This window comes from Biomphalaria glabrata, chromosome 11 (assembly GCF_947242115.1).
Source record: "Biomphalaria glabrata chromosome 11, xgBioGlab47.1, whole genome shotgun sequence".
NCBI classification, from domain to species: Eukaryota; Metazoa; Mollusca; class Gastropoda; family Planorbidae; genus Biomphalaria; species Biomphalaria glabrata.
This window is the reverse complement of record NC_074721.1, coordinates 3,049,671-3,068,826: the sequence shown is the minus strand read 5'-3', so window position 1 is coordinate 3,068,826 and position 19,156 is coordinate 3,049,671. Positions and strand designations below refer to the sequence as shown.

General features: G+C 37.5%; 1 protein-coding gene across 1 annotated transcript; it reads left to right on the top strand.

The window, feature by feature from the left end:
* The first annotated feature begins 364 nt into the window (after positions 1 to 364).
* LOC106051634 (deleted in malignant brain tumors 1 protein-like) lies at positions 365 to 4,756 on the top strand. Its single transcript, XM_056004326.1, has 5 exons — positions 365 to 653; positions 1,047 to 1,313; positions 2,010 to 2,244; positions 2,853 to 3,055; positions 4,652 to 4,756. The coding sequence occupies exons 2-5, from the start codon at positions 1,061 to 1,063 to the stop codon at positions 4,657 to 4,659; spliced, it is 699 nt and encodes a 232-aa protein (XP_055860301.1). The 5' UTR covers positions 365 to 653; positions 1,047 to 1,060; the 3' UTR covers positions 4,660 to 4,756.
* The last annotated feature ends 14,400 nt before the right edge of the window (positions 4,757 to 19,156 follow it).

The window sequence follows — 19,156 nt, the reverse complement described above, 5'->3', positions numbered from 1 at the left end:
TTTTTACTTCTATGGACTTTTTTGTACTTTGTGCACTTTACCGTACTTCTGTGCACATCTTGGCACTTGACCGTACCGTACCACTTGTAATCAACACTGCTTAACTGTACAAATGTTCATCCTCTGTCTCTGAATAGCGCTACATGATTTCATTTTGTTTGTTGATTTAGATTTAGAGGAAGGAAGGTTAAAACTCATTTTGTAATTATCTTTTTCTTCTTTTTATTGTTCTATTTCATTTGGGGCCACCCATTTCACTCTGCCTAATTCCTCCAAATAGCCAATGCCGGTTCTGTCCCCCACTCCTCCGACCCCACCTCCCACAACGACATTACGTTGTTGTCTTGACGCTGTCCCTTAGGTCCTACCAGCTGTGTCTTCAGGGGACTGCGTTTGAGGTCACCAGTGCACTGCACCTGCAGTGTCCATCACGTCTAACAGGTGTACTCACAGCCCATAAAACAGTAGACAAAAGTTCGAGCGAGTAAAATGATGGCACCTTGGACATCGTCTGAGAAAAAATGACCTAGCACTTCATAAATAGTCAGCAGACCATCTGGTGACTAACAGGACACAGAAGCTAGAACACCTTATATAAGACATCCAGTAAACTCTGAGAGACAATTAGGTGGGCAAGAAGAGTCTAATCAGCTGTAAGTATGACTTTACTGTATAATTAGTTTAGCTCATTGGTCTAACGATTAATTAACGATATAGTAGTTATTTAAGTTATCTTTATGTAAGTCTAATGGGATTAAATAATAGCAAAATAAGTTGTTGTTTTTTAAAGAAAAGTTGTAACAGGTGACAATACACTTAGTGTGTCTTAGGGCAGCCTGGTCGAGCGGTATGTGCTCTGAACTGTTGTCTTGATAGTCCCAGGTTCGAGCCTTGCATTCCGCCATTCTCCGCCCCTGTTTTGCGTTAGTTTTGAGCTAGGATGTAAGCATCTTTGAATCTAAAGGAAAATTAGAAACATTTAAAACACTTAGCACTGGGAGAATTACCAAAAAAGAAACACATACATCTATTTTTTTGTTTTTCAGAAGGTTCGCTAAAGATGAAGAAATCGTTGTCAGGAAGTTTGGCTTTCAGCTTCCTCTTTGTGCTATTTGCTCCATTGAGTGGGACAGTGATCAGTGTGGCGGATGCTAAAAAAGCAAGATCAGCTGCTTTCAGGGGGCCAGCTAGTTATGATGATGATCAACTGCCGCCATTGTATGATTCATCGTATGAGACTACTAGTAGCCACTATGTCCCAACCTACCCTCCAACAGATACGACTGCTAGAACAACTTACATCAATCCAGGAGGTACATTTTATCTATAACTAGACTGTTTGGTATATGTGTTGGACATTTGTTTGGTGTATATGTCGGCTTTTTTTTGTTTAGTATATATGTCGGTTATTTTGCTTGATAGCTTGAACAAGGGAAAGAAATCGTACTTGTATGATTCATCGTATGAGACTTCTAGTAGCCACTATTTCACAACCTACCCTCCATCAGGTACTACGACTAAAACAACTTACACCAATGCAGGAGGTAAATATTACCTTTAACTAGACTGTTTGGTATATGTGTTGGACATTTGTTTGGTGTATATGTCGGCTTTTTTTTTGTTTGGTATATATGTCGGTTATTTTGCTTAGTATTTTGAACAAGGTAAAGAAATCGTACTTGACAGATGTAGTGGTATAAGTTGAATTAGTCCCCTTTATAGGTCGCAGAAATTGAAACAAACAATATATAACTATACAATCTTCTCTAGTACCTCGCTAGCAGAGTGGTTAGCACGTCGGCCCGAGGTCTCTTGAGCCTCCTATATGCCTAGCTCAATCCTACATTTAAATACATGACTGATCCAAACTAATTGATACATTTACACTTAGTATTAGCTATATTGTTGTCGTTGTTTTGTATTTGTTTTTCTAGTTCTTGGTGTTTATGGGTATTTATGGGTACGGTAGGATCTATCCAAATAAGGAGTTTCTGTTTGGTTCACAAAAGGATACACAGAGGGATACACAGACGAATACCCAGAGGGATACACAGAAGAATACCCAGAGGAATACACAGACGAATACCCAGAGGGACATGAAACACCTGTTGTTACAGATCAACACAAAGTAATCCGCGAGCCCCAAGGACTCATTTTCAGTCCCTTATTTCCCGGTCAATATGGAAACAATCAACATTTGTCTTGGCGACTGGTCACTGACCCTGGACAGAAAATACTCTTGACGTGAGTCTTTTTTTTGTTTTCATTCCTGCAATTACTCAGTGGCGTAGCTAGATGGGGTAAGGGGGGGGGGCAAATTTCCCCGGGTCCCCACTTGAAAGGGTTTCCCTAAAAAGTGTCCTAAATTTTTTACATTAAACATTACGCTATTATCTCATGTCATGATGTCAAATTTCAAAATTCAGGAGTCCACTAAAAAGATCAAGCCCGCAGGCCCCCCAAATCCTTAGCTACACCACTGTTGTTAATCACACTGAAACACTTCTGTATTCACCCAATATTTCAATGCACTCATTTTGTGCTGTATATTAGCTGGGGCTACGTAGCCACGGGAAATACAGTTTTCACATTCACCTTTGGACTCGAAGACAAGCCTCTCATTTGCAACGCATTCATAACTTAATTATAATCTTTGATCCAGGGGCGTAGCTTGGAATTTTTGGGGTCCCGGGGTCTTGACCTCTTTGGGGGCCCCTGTATTTTGCGTAATATTTTTATGTAAAAACACTCATTCAAGTGGGGCCAGGGGGGATTTTCAAATTATCACTTCATTTATCGCCCGAATAGAACTGATTACACCCTTAAGACATTTAATAAATTTCTTTAAACAGTTTGTTCACTGTGTCACTGGAGTGTGACTATGACAATTTGATTATTTACGACGGACCAGACGCGACCTATCCCGAAATAGCCCAGTACTGCTCATTGCCCAAAGTGTCCCAAATTAAGTCCACATCGAATGAAGTCTACATCACCTTCTGGTCTGACTATAGCGTGAAAAACACTGGGTTCATCCTGTCTCATGATATAATAGGTAAGCTGTCTTATATATATTATATATATATATATATATATATATTACAGGATATCATTGATATAATCCTATCTTATCTTATAAAAATACAGACGTTACTTAAAAAAAGAAGATGATTATATCCTACGCATCATGAATTTAGTCATGCATGTTAACTAATGACTTAAATTCTGCCAAGTCATTGGTTTTCCTGGCTATCTCAGGCAACCCATTCCATGCTCTAATAGTTCTAGGTAAGAAGGTTGCATTTGTACAAATTTGTCCTAGCATATGGGACGAGGAAAATGCCTTTATCTTTGTGTCTTTCTGGGTATTTTATTACATACTGCCTGTTTTTAGATTTTATTATTACCATTTAGACTACAAGCTTCAAACAACGACTTGAGAATTCCATAGAATTTAAATTTCAAACATTTCAACCCAGAATGGACTGTAAACTAGCTTTAATATTATATTGCTATAATATTTTATTAAAACAAGATGCAACATATAGTCTTTGGTAATGAAATGTTGAAATGTATAATATTGCTTTATAACTCTCCTTTGTACAGTGTTGAATTTAACTATAGGCCACATAAGCTGTGGATTAGCCCCCCTCCCCCGCTCGCACGGGGGCCCCCAAAAATGGTTACAGGGATATTTTGAATCATTTTGGAGCCAATGAGAAAAAAAATGCCTTTCTAAGGGACCCCATACCTTAAATACATTAGGGCCTTATCAAGTCTATATCCGGCATTGCCTTTATAATTAAAATATGTTTAACTTTATTATGACTTTTTTCGAAGGCCTTGGGGCACACATTTCAAAGCCAAAAAAAGCCCTAGTAGAAGACAGGCGCAGAAGACGTTTAAAAAAACGTAAAAAGAGCCTCGCCGAACAACGGCTTTGTCTGCATTAAAAGTAGAAAAATATTGAGGTCACAACTGGGTTGCGTGACCATGAGAAGCACTACACTCATATTCGGAATTGAAGACATTGCCATTTATTTAGAGTGATATCCCCTTGTATAGAAAATAAGTTTTGTTAACAGTGAACACCAACATAGCAAGGATCATATCTACATGTAACCATCCATTAACTAATTATTACAAGCTAATAATCAAAGTATATATCTATTTGATGAAGTATAACTTTAGTACAATATACAAAGCTTCCCTAAGTATTAAAGGATTGGCGAAGAGTATTTTCTATTATTTTTGTTATTACTGGGGAAAAGTCTTTTTCTAGTTATAGTTAGCAGTCTCTATCTTGACGGGAAGCGTGGTCGAGAGGCTAAGTGCGCTTGGCTTAACTACCTAGAAGGGGGCCCGGGCAGAGTTGTGTTTACTGAACGCCTAAAGGCAGCATAAAAAAAACTTCTCCTAGATACCCCCCCCCCGCCACTGGTCCACAAATGAGATTGGACTCTGAGCATGCTATAAGCATGAAAGTAGCGCTATATAAAAGTTATAAACTTAAAGACGTAATTCTGCATGGCGAAAGGTCCTGTGATTTATCTTAAGTAGCTTAGCTCATTTCCTCAGCTTTATTGTGGTCTGTTCAACTGTATGCTTATACTGTCTAATTAAAACATTGTTGTTTTTTTTATTTCTTAAGCTGCCTAGAAAACAGATCTGGAAGTTACTTCTGCTGCTTGACCTGGATGAGACGAAAAAAAATGTCGTTTCTTGTCAAATAAAATGTCCTTAAAATAACGTCTACTGAATCTCAAAGTTTGTGTTTGTTGGTGTGAAGTATTGGTGCTCTGATCTCAAACTGCTTGTGAGGTCTTTACATTAAATTTTTAGATGTCAAAATGTTATTAACAGCACATGAAATCGCAGTTAAAACCACACTAACTACATAAAATGTTTGTTTGTAAAATGTTTTACATGTTTCGGATGTTCCTTCAGAGTTACTTCCTAGTCCATACCTCCCGCAGGACGACGGGGGATGGGAGCGGGCAGGGTTTGAACCCTCGACGGTTGATAAATCCGAACGACAGTCCAGCGCACAAACCGCACGACCAGGCAGCCATCCATAATACAGTGAGATTTACAAGAAACGAATATTCCAATTGGATTAGACTAACACCATTAGTAAAATCACTAAACTTAGAGATACCTCAGGACAGAAGAATAAAATGTAAAGTAGCTCTAATACATACAACACTAGGCCTCAACTTGCAAATAGAAAAACAAAACCTGATGAAATACTCAGAAAGACACAAAGATAGAGGTACATTTCTTATTCCATATGCTAGAATGCACAAGAATATTCTAAATAAGAACTTTAATTATATAATAATAAAAAGTAATAATACTACTACTTCTACTATTACTAATAATAATGATAATAGTAATCATTCCTTAGAGGATCCTTATTACCAAAGGGCATTACTACTGCAGCTCAGCCACAGCATCAGAAAATGGCTCATTGCACGCTGTTAAGGGGAGACTACAATGAATTTGGTTTCCCTTTAAAGAAGATCGACCCCCCCCCTTTGGCAGTGCCCGAGAATCAAAATTAATCTTTTAGCCATTATAATAATTTTTATTATCAGTGATAAGATTTGTTTTTCAACTGTGCGTTAAAAACAAACAAACATCATTAGAGCAAACGATTCTGTGTTCTATCGTACTAATTGTTTATTCATACCTTAATGTCTCTTAAACATTACAAGTAAAATACAAATGACAATAGCAAGTCACCTTGTTATAACATCTAAACAACGTGATAAACAAAAGAGTTCTTGTGTCTATTTGTGTTTAAGATCGATGTATTATATCTTGAATGTTGACAACAAGAAGGTTGACTTTTTACAACGCCAAAATGTTATTACAACTATTTTTAGCTTGCAAGTAAAATATAGATGGTATTTTCAATACTAGTTTTTAAGATTTAAACTTGAAATGGTAAAGCAGACAGCACAAAAACAATAGTGGCTTTCTTCTATAGGGACTGCTAAAATCATTTTTTAAAATTTATTTCAAATCACTGTTAGCATATAACAGAAATATATTATATCTATATTAACTTACTTATATGGTGGGAAGCGTGGTCGAGAGGCCAAGTGCGCTCTTGAACTTGGCTTGGCTTGGCTACCTAGACTCGGGCAGAGGTGTGTTTACTGAGCGCCTAAAGGCAGCACGGAAAACCAACTCCTAGATACCCCCTCCCCCCCACCGGTCCACAAATGAGATTGGACCAAAAGCGCTCTGAGCATGCTATAAGCATGAAAGTAGCGCTATATAAAAGCTATAATAATAATAATAATATCTTCACAATTATCAGTTCATTGAATAGAGGTGTATATTAACGATTTAATAATTATAAATATATGGAGGTGAAAAGCTAACTAGTGTTAACAGCTTCAAATACCTCGGAGCTATTGTCTCAGATGAGGGAACAAAACCCGAACTATTGGCCCGAATAGCACAGTCCACAGCAGCCCTTTCAAAACTTAAAATAATATGGAAAGATAAGGGCTTAGCCCTCGGCACCAAAATCAGACTGATGCGCTGGTCATGGCCACATTTTTATATGCTTGCGAGTCGTGGACGTTGAATGCAGAGCTTGAGAGGAGGATCCTAGGCATCATATTCAAAGACCACATCACAAACCAAGAAATCAGAGACAGGGTTACTGCAGCGATCGGAGACCATGACGACCTGCTAACTATTGTAAAAATACGAAAACTTAAAACCTTGGCCACATTACAAGATCTACGGGGCTCGCAAAGACCTTCCTTCAGTGAACAGTGCCAGGAAAAAGAAGAAGAGGCAGACAGAAAAAGCGATGGGAGGACAACATTAAAGAATGGACGGGCCTGCCATGGAGAGAGGTTCTAAACAAGGCAAAATAAAGGGAGGAATGGAGAAAGACGGTCGACAAATCATGCCTGGTGCCCCAACGGTCCAACAGACTAAGGGATAGGTAAAGGTAAAGGTAAATAATTTTAAAATTAATAAATATCCGTATCTATTGGTAACATGTCGTTATTCAGACTAACAGTACAAAATAAATACTTTACATTAGCATTCTCAGCCCCAGGAGTCAAAGACATATCACTTAATTTGAACCAAGTCGACAACATAGGAGATATAGAAGTACCACAAATCATACAGGGCCGGCCTTAGATTATTGGTGGCCTTAGGCGAAGTGAATTTAATGGCTCCAAATGAAATAGAAAAAAAAAACAACAAAAAAAAACAAATAAACAAATTAATAAACACCTATTGTACAACAGTGATACACTGTGAACAAGTTTTGCTATGTCTTCCTTTGTGAGGCTTTCACTAATGGTAGGCTCAATAAACTGCCAACGGCCGCTGCCTAGTTTGCCTATGACTAAGGCCGGCCTTGAATCGTATTCCCTTGTTTTTACAGAGTGTGTCTCAAGCTAGTTGCTATAGAAATAATGTTGGGTACAAAATGTTTCTAATCCAAATGTCGTCTGCTCTGTTTCATTTCTATTTTCGCAGTGATGTGGCCCGCGACAAGAGTTGAGGAATTTATTTGGCCCTAGGGCAGAAGAAGGTTGAACATCACTGGCTTAGAATGTTTAGATTAGTAGGCTTATAACATGAAGACCTTGAAAAGAATGTGACTGCCACAGACTGCCTCAGACTGCTACTGACTGCCACTGACTGTCACAGACTGCCACAGACTGCCATGGGGTGTTTATGTAGGTGTATTTGGGAGTTTGATTCCTAGCTACTTTCAAACTTTTGTCGAAATTATTATAACTGTATCTGGTTGAGGCTCTGTGTTCTCCACTTAAAAATGCTAACTCTCTAAAGCAAAGAATCAACCAGTGCATGAAATCAATATGTTGTAACTCGTAAAGCTTATAATTTATGAACATAGATACAAAGATCAATACAACACAATGATGGGTCATAGAGTCAACAGCAAACTATTCCTTTGTATTTTCTGTTTTAAAAATCGAACCCACCCACCCCCATTTCTCGAAAAAAAACATACACCTTACATATTCCTATATACTCCCGGTTGATCATGATATCACTAAATGCGTGATGACTCTGGTCAGTTGGTCAGTTCCTTGCTACGGGAAATACCGTAATACTTCAATAAGAAGAAGATTTAAAAAAAAATAGACCTTACTTTACACTGAGACACAGGATTTCTGGTAGCAACAAATATAGAAAGATATTACTCTTTTTCTCTTTCTTTCTCTTACTCTCTCTCTCTCTCTCTCTCTGTCTCTTTTTCTATCTCTTTCTCCAACTTTCTCCCACTTTCTTCCTCTCCTTATTTCACTCTCTTCAAGTCCTTTTCAATCTCCCCCCTCTCTCTCTCTCCTTCTCCCCCTCTCTCTGTCTCTCTCCATCTCTCTCCATCTCTCTTCCTCTCTCCCCCCACTCTCTCTCTTTCTCTCCCTCTCTCTCTGTCTCTGTCTGTTTGTCTCCCTCTCTCTGTCTCTCTCTCGCTCCGTCTATCTCTCTCTCTTACTCCTTCTCTCTCCCCCTCTCTGTTTCTCACTGTCTGTCTGTCTGTCTCCCTCTCTCTCTCTCTATTTGCCTTCCTCTTTTCAGTACTCAATAAATCCCTCTTAAACTCTCGTGTCATCCAAATATTTCTTCTAAACAATGGTTCCCATCTTCTACGCTCTTGCAACTCCAGATCCGCAGTAACAACGTCTCTCAAAAGTCAATGTCAATTAGTCAAGTAGAATGTCATAAAATCGCCCACGAGGACAAACTGAACATTCTCTCACAGCTTGTTGCCACCTTTCCAATGCACTCTTTGTTACGTTGTCTAGACATTCCCTTGATACGAGAACACAGATGTAGAACCCCATGTCTTAAGTCACCAGTAGAGGTACAGGTCTATTAGTTTACTGTGTGATCAAACTCGTCATAATACTGTTGAGTGGGGAAGCCTATTACGAACAAAAACAAACAAAAAATCAGAAGATTTGATGCTTCTATTTTGCTGTTTCGATTCGTTTAAGTCCCATCTTCTTTACCTTTTTTTGTACACAAATGTTATCTATTTAGTTCTACAATCACATGTTTCTTATTGGCCTTTCTTTGCCGTGTTTTGCCTCCGCCTCTGATTTAAGTTCAATAATTCAGAATGAACTAAGAGAAGTGATTTAAAGGGAGAGAACATTTGGTTCATTGCTAGTGAGTTGTAATAAATTTTACTTTTTTTTTTTTTTACCTAAACCTATTAACCATTACCAAGGGACAGTACTATGAAAGAATCCATTTACCTTCATGTCCTCTAGGGCTAAGATTCTAAAACTTTTTTCTATCCTAGGGACCCCTTAATTAAATCAAATTTTCCACGGAGGCACAGACCATAAAGTGAAAATAGGTACATTAATGAATATTAAATATGCAATATATTAAAAAAATGTAAATGCAGGACTTGTTTAAATTATGAGATTTTGTTTTAAAAAAAATAAAAAATTATGATTTGTATACACTCCATGAAATTTTTTATTATTAGTATGTTTACACCCGGCTGACGACTGAACGTGAATTTCGAGACTTTATGTATATAAAGCCTGTATATATATATATATATATATATGTATATATATATATATACAGTGAGAGAGAGAGAGAGAGATTATTTGTATGAGGTTCGTTATGTAATTAACTCACGTTGTACAAAAAAAAATGGAAATTATTCAATAACTTTTTTACAAAGAACCATATTAGCAGGTAGGTGCATATGTTTGCTTTTGTAACCAGAAATTGTGTTTTCAGTTCCTTGTATGTGGATATTTCAGTAAGCTGCTTCTGCATTATGGATTCATCTGTAACGGGTTAATTGCAACTGGTGATTTCTTGGACAGCCACATATAAGAAAGAGAGGCACTAGAGCTAACTAACATCTACAAGGATAATATACTACCAGACTAAGACTATTGATCCTTAAGGAAATTTGTTGTGATTACAAGGACTCTTTTCTCATATAAATACAACACAACAGAAACATACACATAAATACAACAGACACAACATAAAGAGTTCATTCAGCGACTACACACAGGCATCTTGGTCCTTTTCATGTTTCCTGATCAACGAGAGGCGTTGATATAGTCTGACCGAGTAAGGTACGAACGAGTTTTTGTATCGCTCTGTTGTTGTTTTGATCGACAGTAGTCGCCCACTTCGCGACTACCTGACGTAGTTCTGATGGAGCGGGTGGCCGTTGTCTTCCATGATTTTTTTTCGATTTTCCTTAGATACTTTTTGTTCAAAAAGTTCCTTTAAGTGTGGTAATGTGTAATTTTTTATGCCCTTTTTATGATGGTTTCTAGACGTCGCAACAGTTTAAATGAAGCTTTGCCTTCCCAACAAGTTATTCCGTATGTTAGCAGATTTTGTATAGTCGCGCCGTAAAAAGTATTTAGGATCTTCTTAGCTTTAAGCTAAGAACGCCCAAGAACGCCAAACAGCCAGATTGTCTTCCTGCCTAACGCCAGGGTAAGCTCTGGTAAATCTCAACAACAACAGCAAGGTAACATTCCTCCAATGGATCACTGGCCACATTGAATTAGAAGGCAGACATATTGGGCATAGATGGAAGATTGACTAAACAATCCAAAGCCACCCGGAAGAAATGAAACAATAGTAGAGTTGAATAAACGAGAAACGCACCAACCCTCACATAAAGTTCAAGAAAAATCAAGCCTATTACAAGCTGCCCCCCGACATGACCAACATGTAGGCTTAATATTTCTTTTCAGAACCGGACACAGCAGAAAGAGACCACGTCATCCAAAAGCTGAAAATAGGGACTAATGAGATTAGCCTTAGTGAAGCTTCATCCCTTAAATCTGCAAACTCAATCGAGAGGACCCAAACAAGCACTGTCCCCTCCCCCTTTCAATAGAACCAAAAATTATAAGGAGAGCTGCCAAATCTGGAGACCATTGCACCATTTCATCGCAAATATAGGACTACTTGTTTGAACCTTCCAACATATATGAGAACGAAGAGGTAGATTAATTCAATCGCAAAAGGTTCAATACCCAGTCGGGAGTATCCAAGTTATAAATATGTTCAAATCTTTAGATTAGGTTGTCATAGAATAGTACGTAATGGACCTATTTAACAGTAGTGAGAGAACAGTTGATTAGTATTCAAAGTATCCGATCGGATAAATTGGCTTTTAGCGAAGACATTTTTTTAATTGTTTACAATTTTCATCTTTCTGCGGTCCTCCCACGGACTCCAGTTTGAGAATCGCTGCCTGGAGTAGCTCGAGAAGCATGTAAGCAATACCTTTTACCTGAGAATATAAAAATCAATTTTTTTAAAATTTACCAATTAGTTAATTAAGTATTAGTAGTTTGTTGTTTTTTTTTTTTGGTATCTCAAACAAGGGAAAGAATTTGTACTTGACTGAAGCGGTGATATAAGTTGAATTAGTCCCCTTTATACTTTGCTTTTAAGTTTGAAACTATAAAACCTAGTTTTAAAAGGAAAACTCTAGCACTGTGGTCACTGTTTTTTTTTGTTGAGGAGGTTAAAGCCATCGAGTTCGATACTTTGAATGGACCTCATTCACCAATCGTAAACAAACAACATTTAGACACGAGATTCTACATATCTTCTATATAAATTGTGTAATCCATAAAGGCTGTCACGTGATACGTATTTTTCATTGTTTTATCAATATTATGACGTGGCTAAATGTGTTTATTTACGATTGGTGAATGAGGTCCATTTTTTAAAAATTAAATGCATTTAAAAAGCGATCACCCAGATACCCCTTTCTTTCTTTCTCCACCACTTTCCTCAACTGGTTCAGACAAGTGATAAGAACATAGCGTTTTCTTATATAAGATAAGATAGCTAAAAGCATGAAATACTTGGTAAGAATATTTATAATCGCACATATTTATTATTGTTAGTGTATATCTATTACAAATTTGCCCTGCATGTGGCAAAATATGTAGGTCACAGCTGGGGCTGCGCAGCCACGGGGAAATACTGCATTCCTCACTAATCTTCGGACTCGAAGACAAGCCTTATTTATTACATGACTGGTCCAAACTTATTGATACAACTACGCTTAATATAAGCTTTGTTCTTTAAAAAAATGTTTTTCCTAATAGTTCTTCTTGTTTTCATCAGCTTTGCCGAAGATGGAGACATCTCTACCAGGACTTCTGACTTTCAGCTTGTACTTCTGATGGCACTGAAAGAGAATGAAGCCCTAGACGACTTTTGGGCTTTACGTTACGAGAGTCCTCCGAAAGTTTTGACTGACCCTACAGGGATCATAACTAGCCCAAACTATCCAAACAGCTATGGGAATGATCTATATATTTCATGGCTGATTCAAACTGACCCAGGGAACACAATTATTGTGACGTAAGTTCTTATCTAGTCACTAAGATTTCTATTTCTTCTAGCCAGCTTTATTGCTGCTGATCTGTCAACTCTTTTGCAGACTGTACCAAGGAAAAAAAGTGTGCTGTTTTCTTCAGTTGTTCAGCACAGGTTTTTGTTTATGTTGGGCTGTAGTGGAAGTAGGGTCTGCCTAAGGTGGATTATGAAGGGGCACTCAAAGAGAATATGGTATACGGTTTCATAAGGGTGGGCGCAGTGTCTGCCAAGTGAGAGGTGTGTAGAATTTATTTAGTCACTGATATATAAAGAATCCAAACTAGAATATTCCTCTAGACCTGAGACTAATGTTCAAAAGAAATATTTGCACTGTCCAACATCGTACATTAATCGCATTATGATTTGACAATTAAAATTTAAAAAAAAAAACACAAAAAAAAACTGAATTCGAAAAAAGAGAGCTAAAGCCTCCTCAGCCAATAAGGTATTGTTATTTCCCCCCCCCCTTTTTTTTTCTCAACAAACAATGAAGGGAAATAATTCAACTTATACCTTTTTAATAGTCAAGGAAAATTTCTTTCCCCTGTTCGAGATACAACATACAAAAAATAAATTACCAATAGTTAATTAAATAATTGTTTATTATTATCTCGATTGTGATTTATTTTCATTGATTCTTGTGTTGGCATGTAAAAAAAATAATTGTGCAAAATTTCAGCTTGATCCAAGATTGAATACGGGAGAAATCATGTGTAGGCCTACAAACTAAACTTTTGTTTACCAGACAGACGGACTGAGCTAATTTGAGGTTTGTGTTTTAAAATATGAAAAACGAAGACTACAAGAGTAAAAGTTACAATTAATGCTATATAGAGAATTTAATAGCTAAACAGTGTGTGTGGTGAAAGAGTCGATTTACCAGAGGATTATAAAAAAAGTGAAGGGTCCGATAAGTGTGTGTCCGTGTGTGTGTTAGAGTGAGAGAGCGGGCAGCGGCCAAAAAAAAAGCAACAAAAAAAAGTACATTAAATATTTCGATATTGAATTGAGAAGCCGAAAAGGTCAAATATTGTACTTAAGCATGGGGGGGGGCGTATAAGTGATATTAGAATTCAAGAACCAAATACATGCGTATCTTTAGGAGGAGAAAGGGGGGGGGCGTTATAGAGGGGGGCATTCCAAATCAAATCAAAAGTAGATGTCAGAGAAATTATGATACGCAGGCTAAAAAAAAAGGGGGGGGGGGTCAGAGCGAGACACAGACAGAGAAGGAAAAAGAAAGATATCAGGCTCTTTCATTTCACGGGCTAAAAAGTAGGTCACTGAGAGCGTTAAATTGTAACCCAGTTATTGGAAGCTCAAAAAAAAAAAAGTAAACAAATAGGAGAGGATAACAATATAAAGTCTGGGGAAAAAAAAATTACGGGCGTAGCCGGGTGTGTAACACTAGTTCTAATATAGAAATGCCATCTCAGACATCTCACAATGGCCTAACACATTTCTTAAAGCAGCTTGAGAGACGTGTCGTTGGAATGTAACGTTGACTTTGTCACCATCTACGATGGTCCAGACAGTACCTCCTGCGTCATTAGTCGGTTCTGCTCGTTACCAGAAGTAGACCTCCCTGCAATTAGGTCAACGACCAATGAGCTCTTCATTGCCTTCACTTCTGACGAGGCTGTCACCTTCAAGGGATTTCTTCTGCAATACACAACTACAGGTAAAGATTTGCAATTTTTATAAGCGGCCCCCGAAAGGGGAATAGACGCTATTAGTTTTTTGTGGTCTGTGCGTCCGTCCGTCCGTCCCGTTTAGATCCCTATCCCGATTTTGAGTTTGTGTTTCCACACAAACTGTCTTTGTAACCTTGATTTTTCTCTTTCTTTTTTTTTTAACAGATGAAGACATACTGGACTCTGATTTTATCTATGAAGAAGACTATTACTATCCAACTTATTTCCCTGGCAAATTATTAAGTTTCATGGAGCTTTTCAGATCCTATTGCAACAATCTAAAACATTCCTGGGTGATTGAAACAGAGCCCGGATCCAGGATTCAATTAAAGTATGTCAACGTAAGAGATGGCAGAAATTAATACATCTGAACACTTTATTTAGCATGCATTTTTTGGGGGAAAGAAATCAAAATATATCTACACAAAAGAAATATGATAGGAATTACCACTGGAACTCATGTAACTTTTTTCATTTTGTTACATTATTATCAGATTTCTCCATATCGCTTAACCTTCTTTTTTCCTTCTCACTTTAGATTAATTGCTTTAAAAAAGTGGCTTGGCTGTTGTATGTAAGTTAGAACATTAAGATCATTTTATAAATAAGGAGATTATTGTAATTAGCAATAATTCTTTTTTTTTCCTAATTATAAAAACGTAGCATTCCAAGCTCTTCGCAAATAGCTCGAGACAACATCTATATTTGGAAAAATCTTATTTGTAATCTACAGACAGAATACAGTGAGACTGAGTGAGATGTAATCCATTGAAGCTATGGAACGTTACAAAAACTACTACATATAAAGGCCAAAAAAAAGATAAGAGTAGTATCTACCAAGCGTTTTTTTTTATAGGCAAAATAATATGCAGATAAAAATTATTTCCTTTTCATTAAATACATTACACAATTTTAATTAGCTACGATGTATTCCCCGTGGACCATAATGATATTGTCTTCAACACAGGTCATATTGGGTTTATTTAAGTTGTTAAAGTGGTCTCCGGTGTCTGCTTATGTTAATTACCAGAAAAAAAAGAAGTTTCCTTTATGATAGAGTTGGTCTCTCTTCCTTTCCAATTTGATGTTAGAATTCTTAGTTAGTAGAGTTTTTTTTTTAATGTGGCTGACCTTTTCTGAACGACACCTAGACTATCAATAGTTCCTTTTTAATTTACGAGGAAAAGAGCGGGAGTTGTTGATTAAAAGATTTCCACGCCCCTGCCTCTCCCATCATTTCATTGACATTTTAAAAAAGATTCTTAGATATTTGAATATTGTTGATATGCTACACTGCAGATTTTCGGATTAAGAATTGTTGATATCGCTCCTATTATATCAACTTCAATGAGGTGATGGAGGTCATGTCAATGTTTAATATTTACATTTCTTTAATGGATCACAGAACACCAGCCATTTAGCAAGCCAGTCATTCATGTATCGTACCAAACCATCATAACATCACTCATTCGGAATACCAAACATTGATAACACCTATCATTCACACACCTACAATGAAAACACCAATAATTCACCACGCCAAACAATTGTAAAACCAATCATTCAATATACCCAACAATGATTGCACCAATTATTCACCACTCTAAACAATGATAACACCACTCTTTAAGCGCACCTTAACGGTAATGGCACCAATCATTTACACATCAGTGATAGAACCAATCATTCACCTAATCTAACAATTATAGCACCAATCATTCACCACATCTAACAATGATAACACCAATCATTCACCATACCAAACAATGGTGGCACCAAGCATTCAATATACCAAACAGCTATGGAACCAATCATTCAATATACCAAACAATCATACAAACAAATCATTCACCACATTAAACAATCATTCATTATACCAGTATCAGCCAACAATCCCGGTATATAGTTTGATAATAAAATTCTTGTCCTAAATAAACATCATCGCAAATAATCAAATGTCTCTCTAACAGTTTTCACGATGTCTCAATACAATGTGGTAACGACTACCTCATTATTTGCGATGGACCTAGTTCTGAGAGTCCAGTCATTGGTCAGTTGTGTTCCTTGCCTGATGACCATACCCTGACCTCCACTTCCAACTCCCTCCTCATCACCTTTATGTCTGACAGCTCAACTTCAGATCGAGGATTTTCCTTGACATACAATCAAATAGGTACATCTTTATCTTTTACTTTAGTAGTTCATTTTTGCTATCTTAAATTGTTATAAAATTAAAAACTTGAATAAAACTACTACAGTGCAGTAGCGTAGCAATGTACCCATGGACCCAGGCTCAAGAATATTTCGGTGGGCCCCCCATTCCCCCCCCCCCAAATATGCCTATTCAGTGTCAGACATAAAAATCGAGAAGTCTATACACTTATCAAAAAGACATTCCATTGCTAGTATAAGGCTAGTCTTCGAGTCTGAAGATTAGTGAGGAATGCAGTATCTTCTGTGGCTGAGCAGACCCAGCTGTGACCTACATATGTTGCCACGTTCAGGGCAAGCATAACCATTGTCCGCAGGTGGTCGATTTAGATTTTCTTTTCGCCGTCTTCTGGAGGCAATACAGTAATTAGCACATTGCTAGTATGCACCTTTTATAATGTTTATTAAGCTACTGCGTTTAATCCAGCTATTACAATAAGCCTGATGAATGCAGTTTATTACACTAAAGTCGGCAGAGCTCCAGGTACATAGCCTCTAGCTGAAAATACGGGCTAACATATTGAAATCAATATATAGTTTGATATAATGTTTAGAACTTTTTTTTTTTTTTGGTTAAACCGGATTTTACTTAAGTGCTATTTTGTTTCCACTTTGGTGTCATCCACAAGGGACCCAATCTGGCCACAAAACGAGAGAGCGCAAAAGAAAACGAAGCGTTAAGCCGGAAAAAAAAGTGGACCGATTACTGCTATCACAGGGAATCTTGACAGGATCAGAAGATCAGGGAAGTGATAATGATGATGACTTGGTGTAAGTGGCTGTGCATAATGCATGGAAATGTCAATCTTGATGTCCCTTGCCTCTTTAAAACCTATACCTAGAATTACAGCAATGTCTTCGATTCCTATGATTAAAGATGAGTGCTGTGTTTCACAAGGCTACGCAAACCAAGTTGCGACCTGCATATTCTTCAGCAGACAAAGCCGTTGTCCGTCGGCGGTCTATTTCAGTTTTCCTTTTTGTCTTCAAGAAATGGTTGTCTTTGAGTATTAAATAAGATAAGATAAGACGTTGTGTTATTTTTTTTATTTATAAATTGACTTTTAGTTCGCGCGCACCGTCTTGTAAGCCTGGATCTACAGGCCTATCTTTAGAAGTTTATATACTCTGAGTAGATTTATACATTATCTTAAGTAGGATTTTTTTTTTGGGGGGGGGGAAATTTATCATTTAAAAAAAATAATTTATTAGTTAAAGAAAAAAATAAATCTTACAGTAATCAGAGCTATCGCTTTGTTAAAGCATTTTTTTTTTGTGTGCTTGTTTTGTTACAGACTTAGAGGCCTAGCTGACAACTTGCATACTAGGTAGACTTTGAGCCTCTCCAAGAACTAATTTTCTAAGGTTTTGAAAAAACAACAAAAAAAAACAAATAAACAAATTAATAAACACCTATTGTACAACAGTGATACACTGTGAACAAGTTTTGCTATGTCTTCCTTTGTGAGGCTTTCACTAATGGTAGGCTCAATAAACTGCCAACGGCCGCTGCCTAGTTTGCCTATGACTAAGGCCGGCCTTGAATCGTATTCCCTTGTTTTTACAGAGTGTGTCTCAAGCTAGTTGCTATAGAAATAATGTTGGGTACAAAATGTTTCTAATCCAAATGTCGTCTGCTCTGTTTCATTTCTATTTTCGCAGTGATGTGGCCCGCGACAAGAGTTGAGGAATTTATTTGGCCCTAGGGCAGAAGAAGGTTGAACATCACTGGCTTAGAATGTTTAGATTAGTAGGCTTATAACATGAAGACCTTGAAAAGAATGTGACTGCCACAGACTGCCTCAGACTGCTACTGACTGCCACTGACTGTCACAGACTGCCACAGACTGCCATGGGGTGTTTATGTAGGTGTATTTGGGAGTTTGATTCCTAGCTACTTTCAAACTTTTGTCGAAATTATTATAACTGTATCTGGTTGAGGCTCTGTGTTCTCCACTTAAAAATGCTAACTCTCTAAAGCAAAGAATCAACCAGTGCATGAAATCAATATGTTGTAACTCGTAAAGCTTATAATTTATGAACATAGATACAAAGATCAATACAACACAATGATGGGTCATAGAGTCAACAGCAAACTATTCCTTTGTATTTTCTGTTTTAAAAATCGAACCCACCCACCCCCATTTCTCGAAAAAAAACATACACCTTACATATTCCTATATACTCCCGGTTGATCATGATATCACTAAATGCGTGATGACTCTGGTCAGTTGGTCAGTTCCTTGCTACGGGAAATACCGTAATACTTCAATAAGAAGAAGATTTAAAAAAAAATAGACCTTACTTTACACTGAGACACAGGATTTCTGGTAGCAACAAATATAGAAAGATATTACTCTTTTTCTCTTTCTTTCTCTTACTCTCTCTCTCTCTCTCTCTCTGTCTCTTTTTCTATCTCTTTCTCCAACTTTCTCCCACTTTCTTCCTCTCCTTATTTCACTCTCTTCAAGTCCTTTTCAATCTCCCCCCTCTCTCTCTCTCCTTCTCCCCCTCTCTCTGTCTCTCTCCATCTCTCTCCATCTCTCTTCCTCTCTCCCCCCACTCTCTCTCTTTCTCTCCCTCTCTCTCTGTCTCTGTCTGTTTGTCTCCCTCTCTCTGTCTCTCTCTCGCTCCGTCTATCTCTCTCTCTTACTCCTTCTCTCTCCCCCTCTCTGTTTCTCACTGTCTGTCTGTCTGTCTCCCTCTCTCTCTCTCTATTTGCCTTCCTCTTTTCAGTACTCAATAAATCCCTCTTAAACTCTCGTGTCATCCAAATATTTCTTCTAAACAATGGTTCCCATCTTCTACGCTCTTGCAACTCCAGATCCGCAGTAACAACG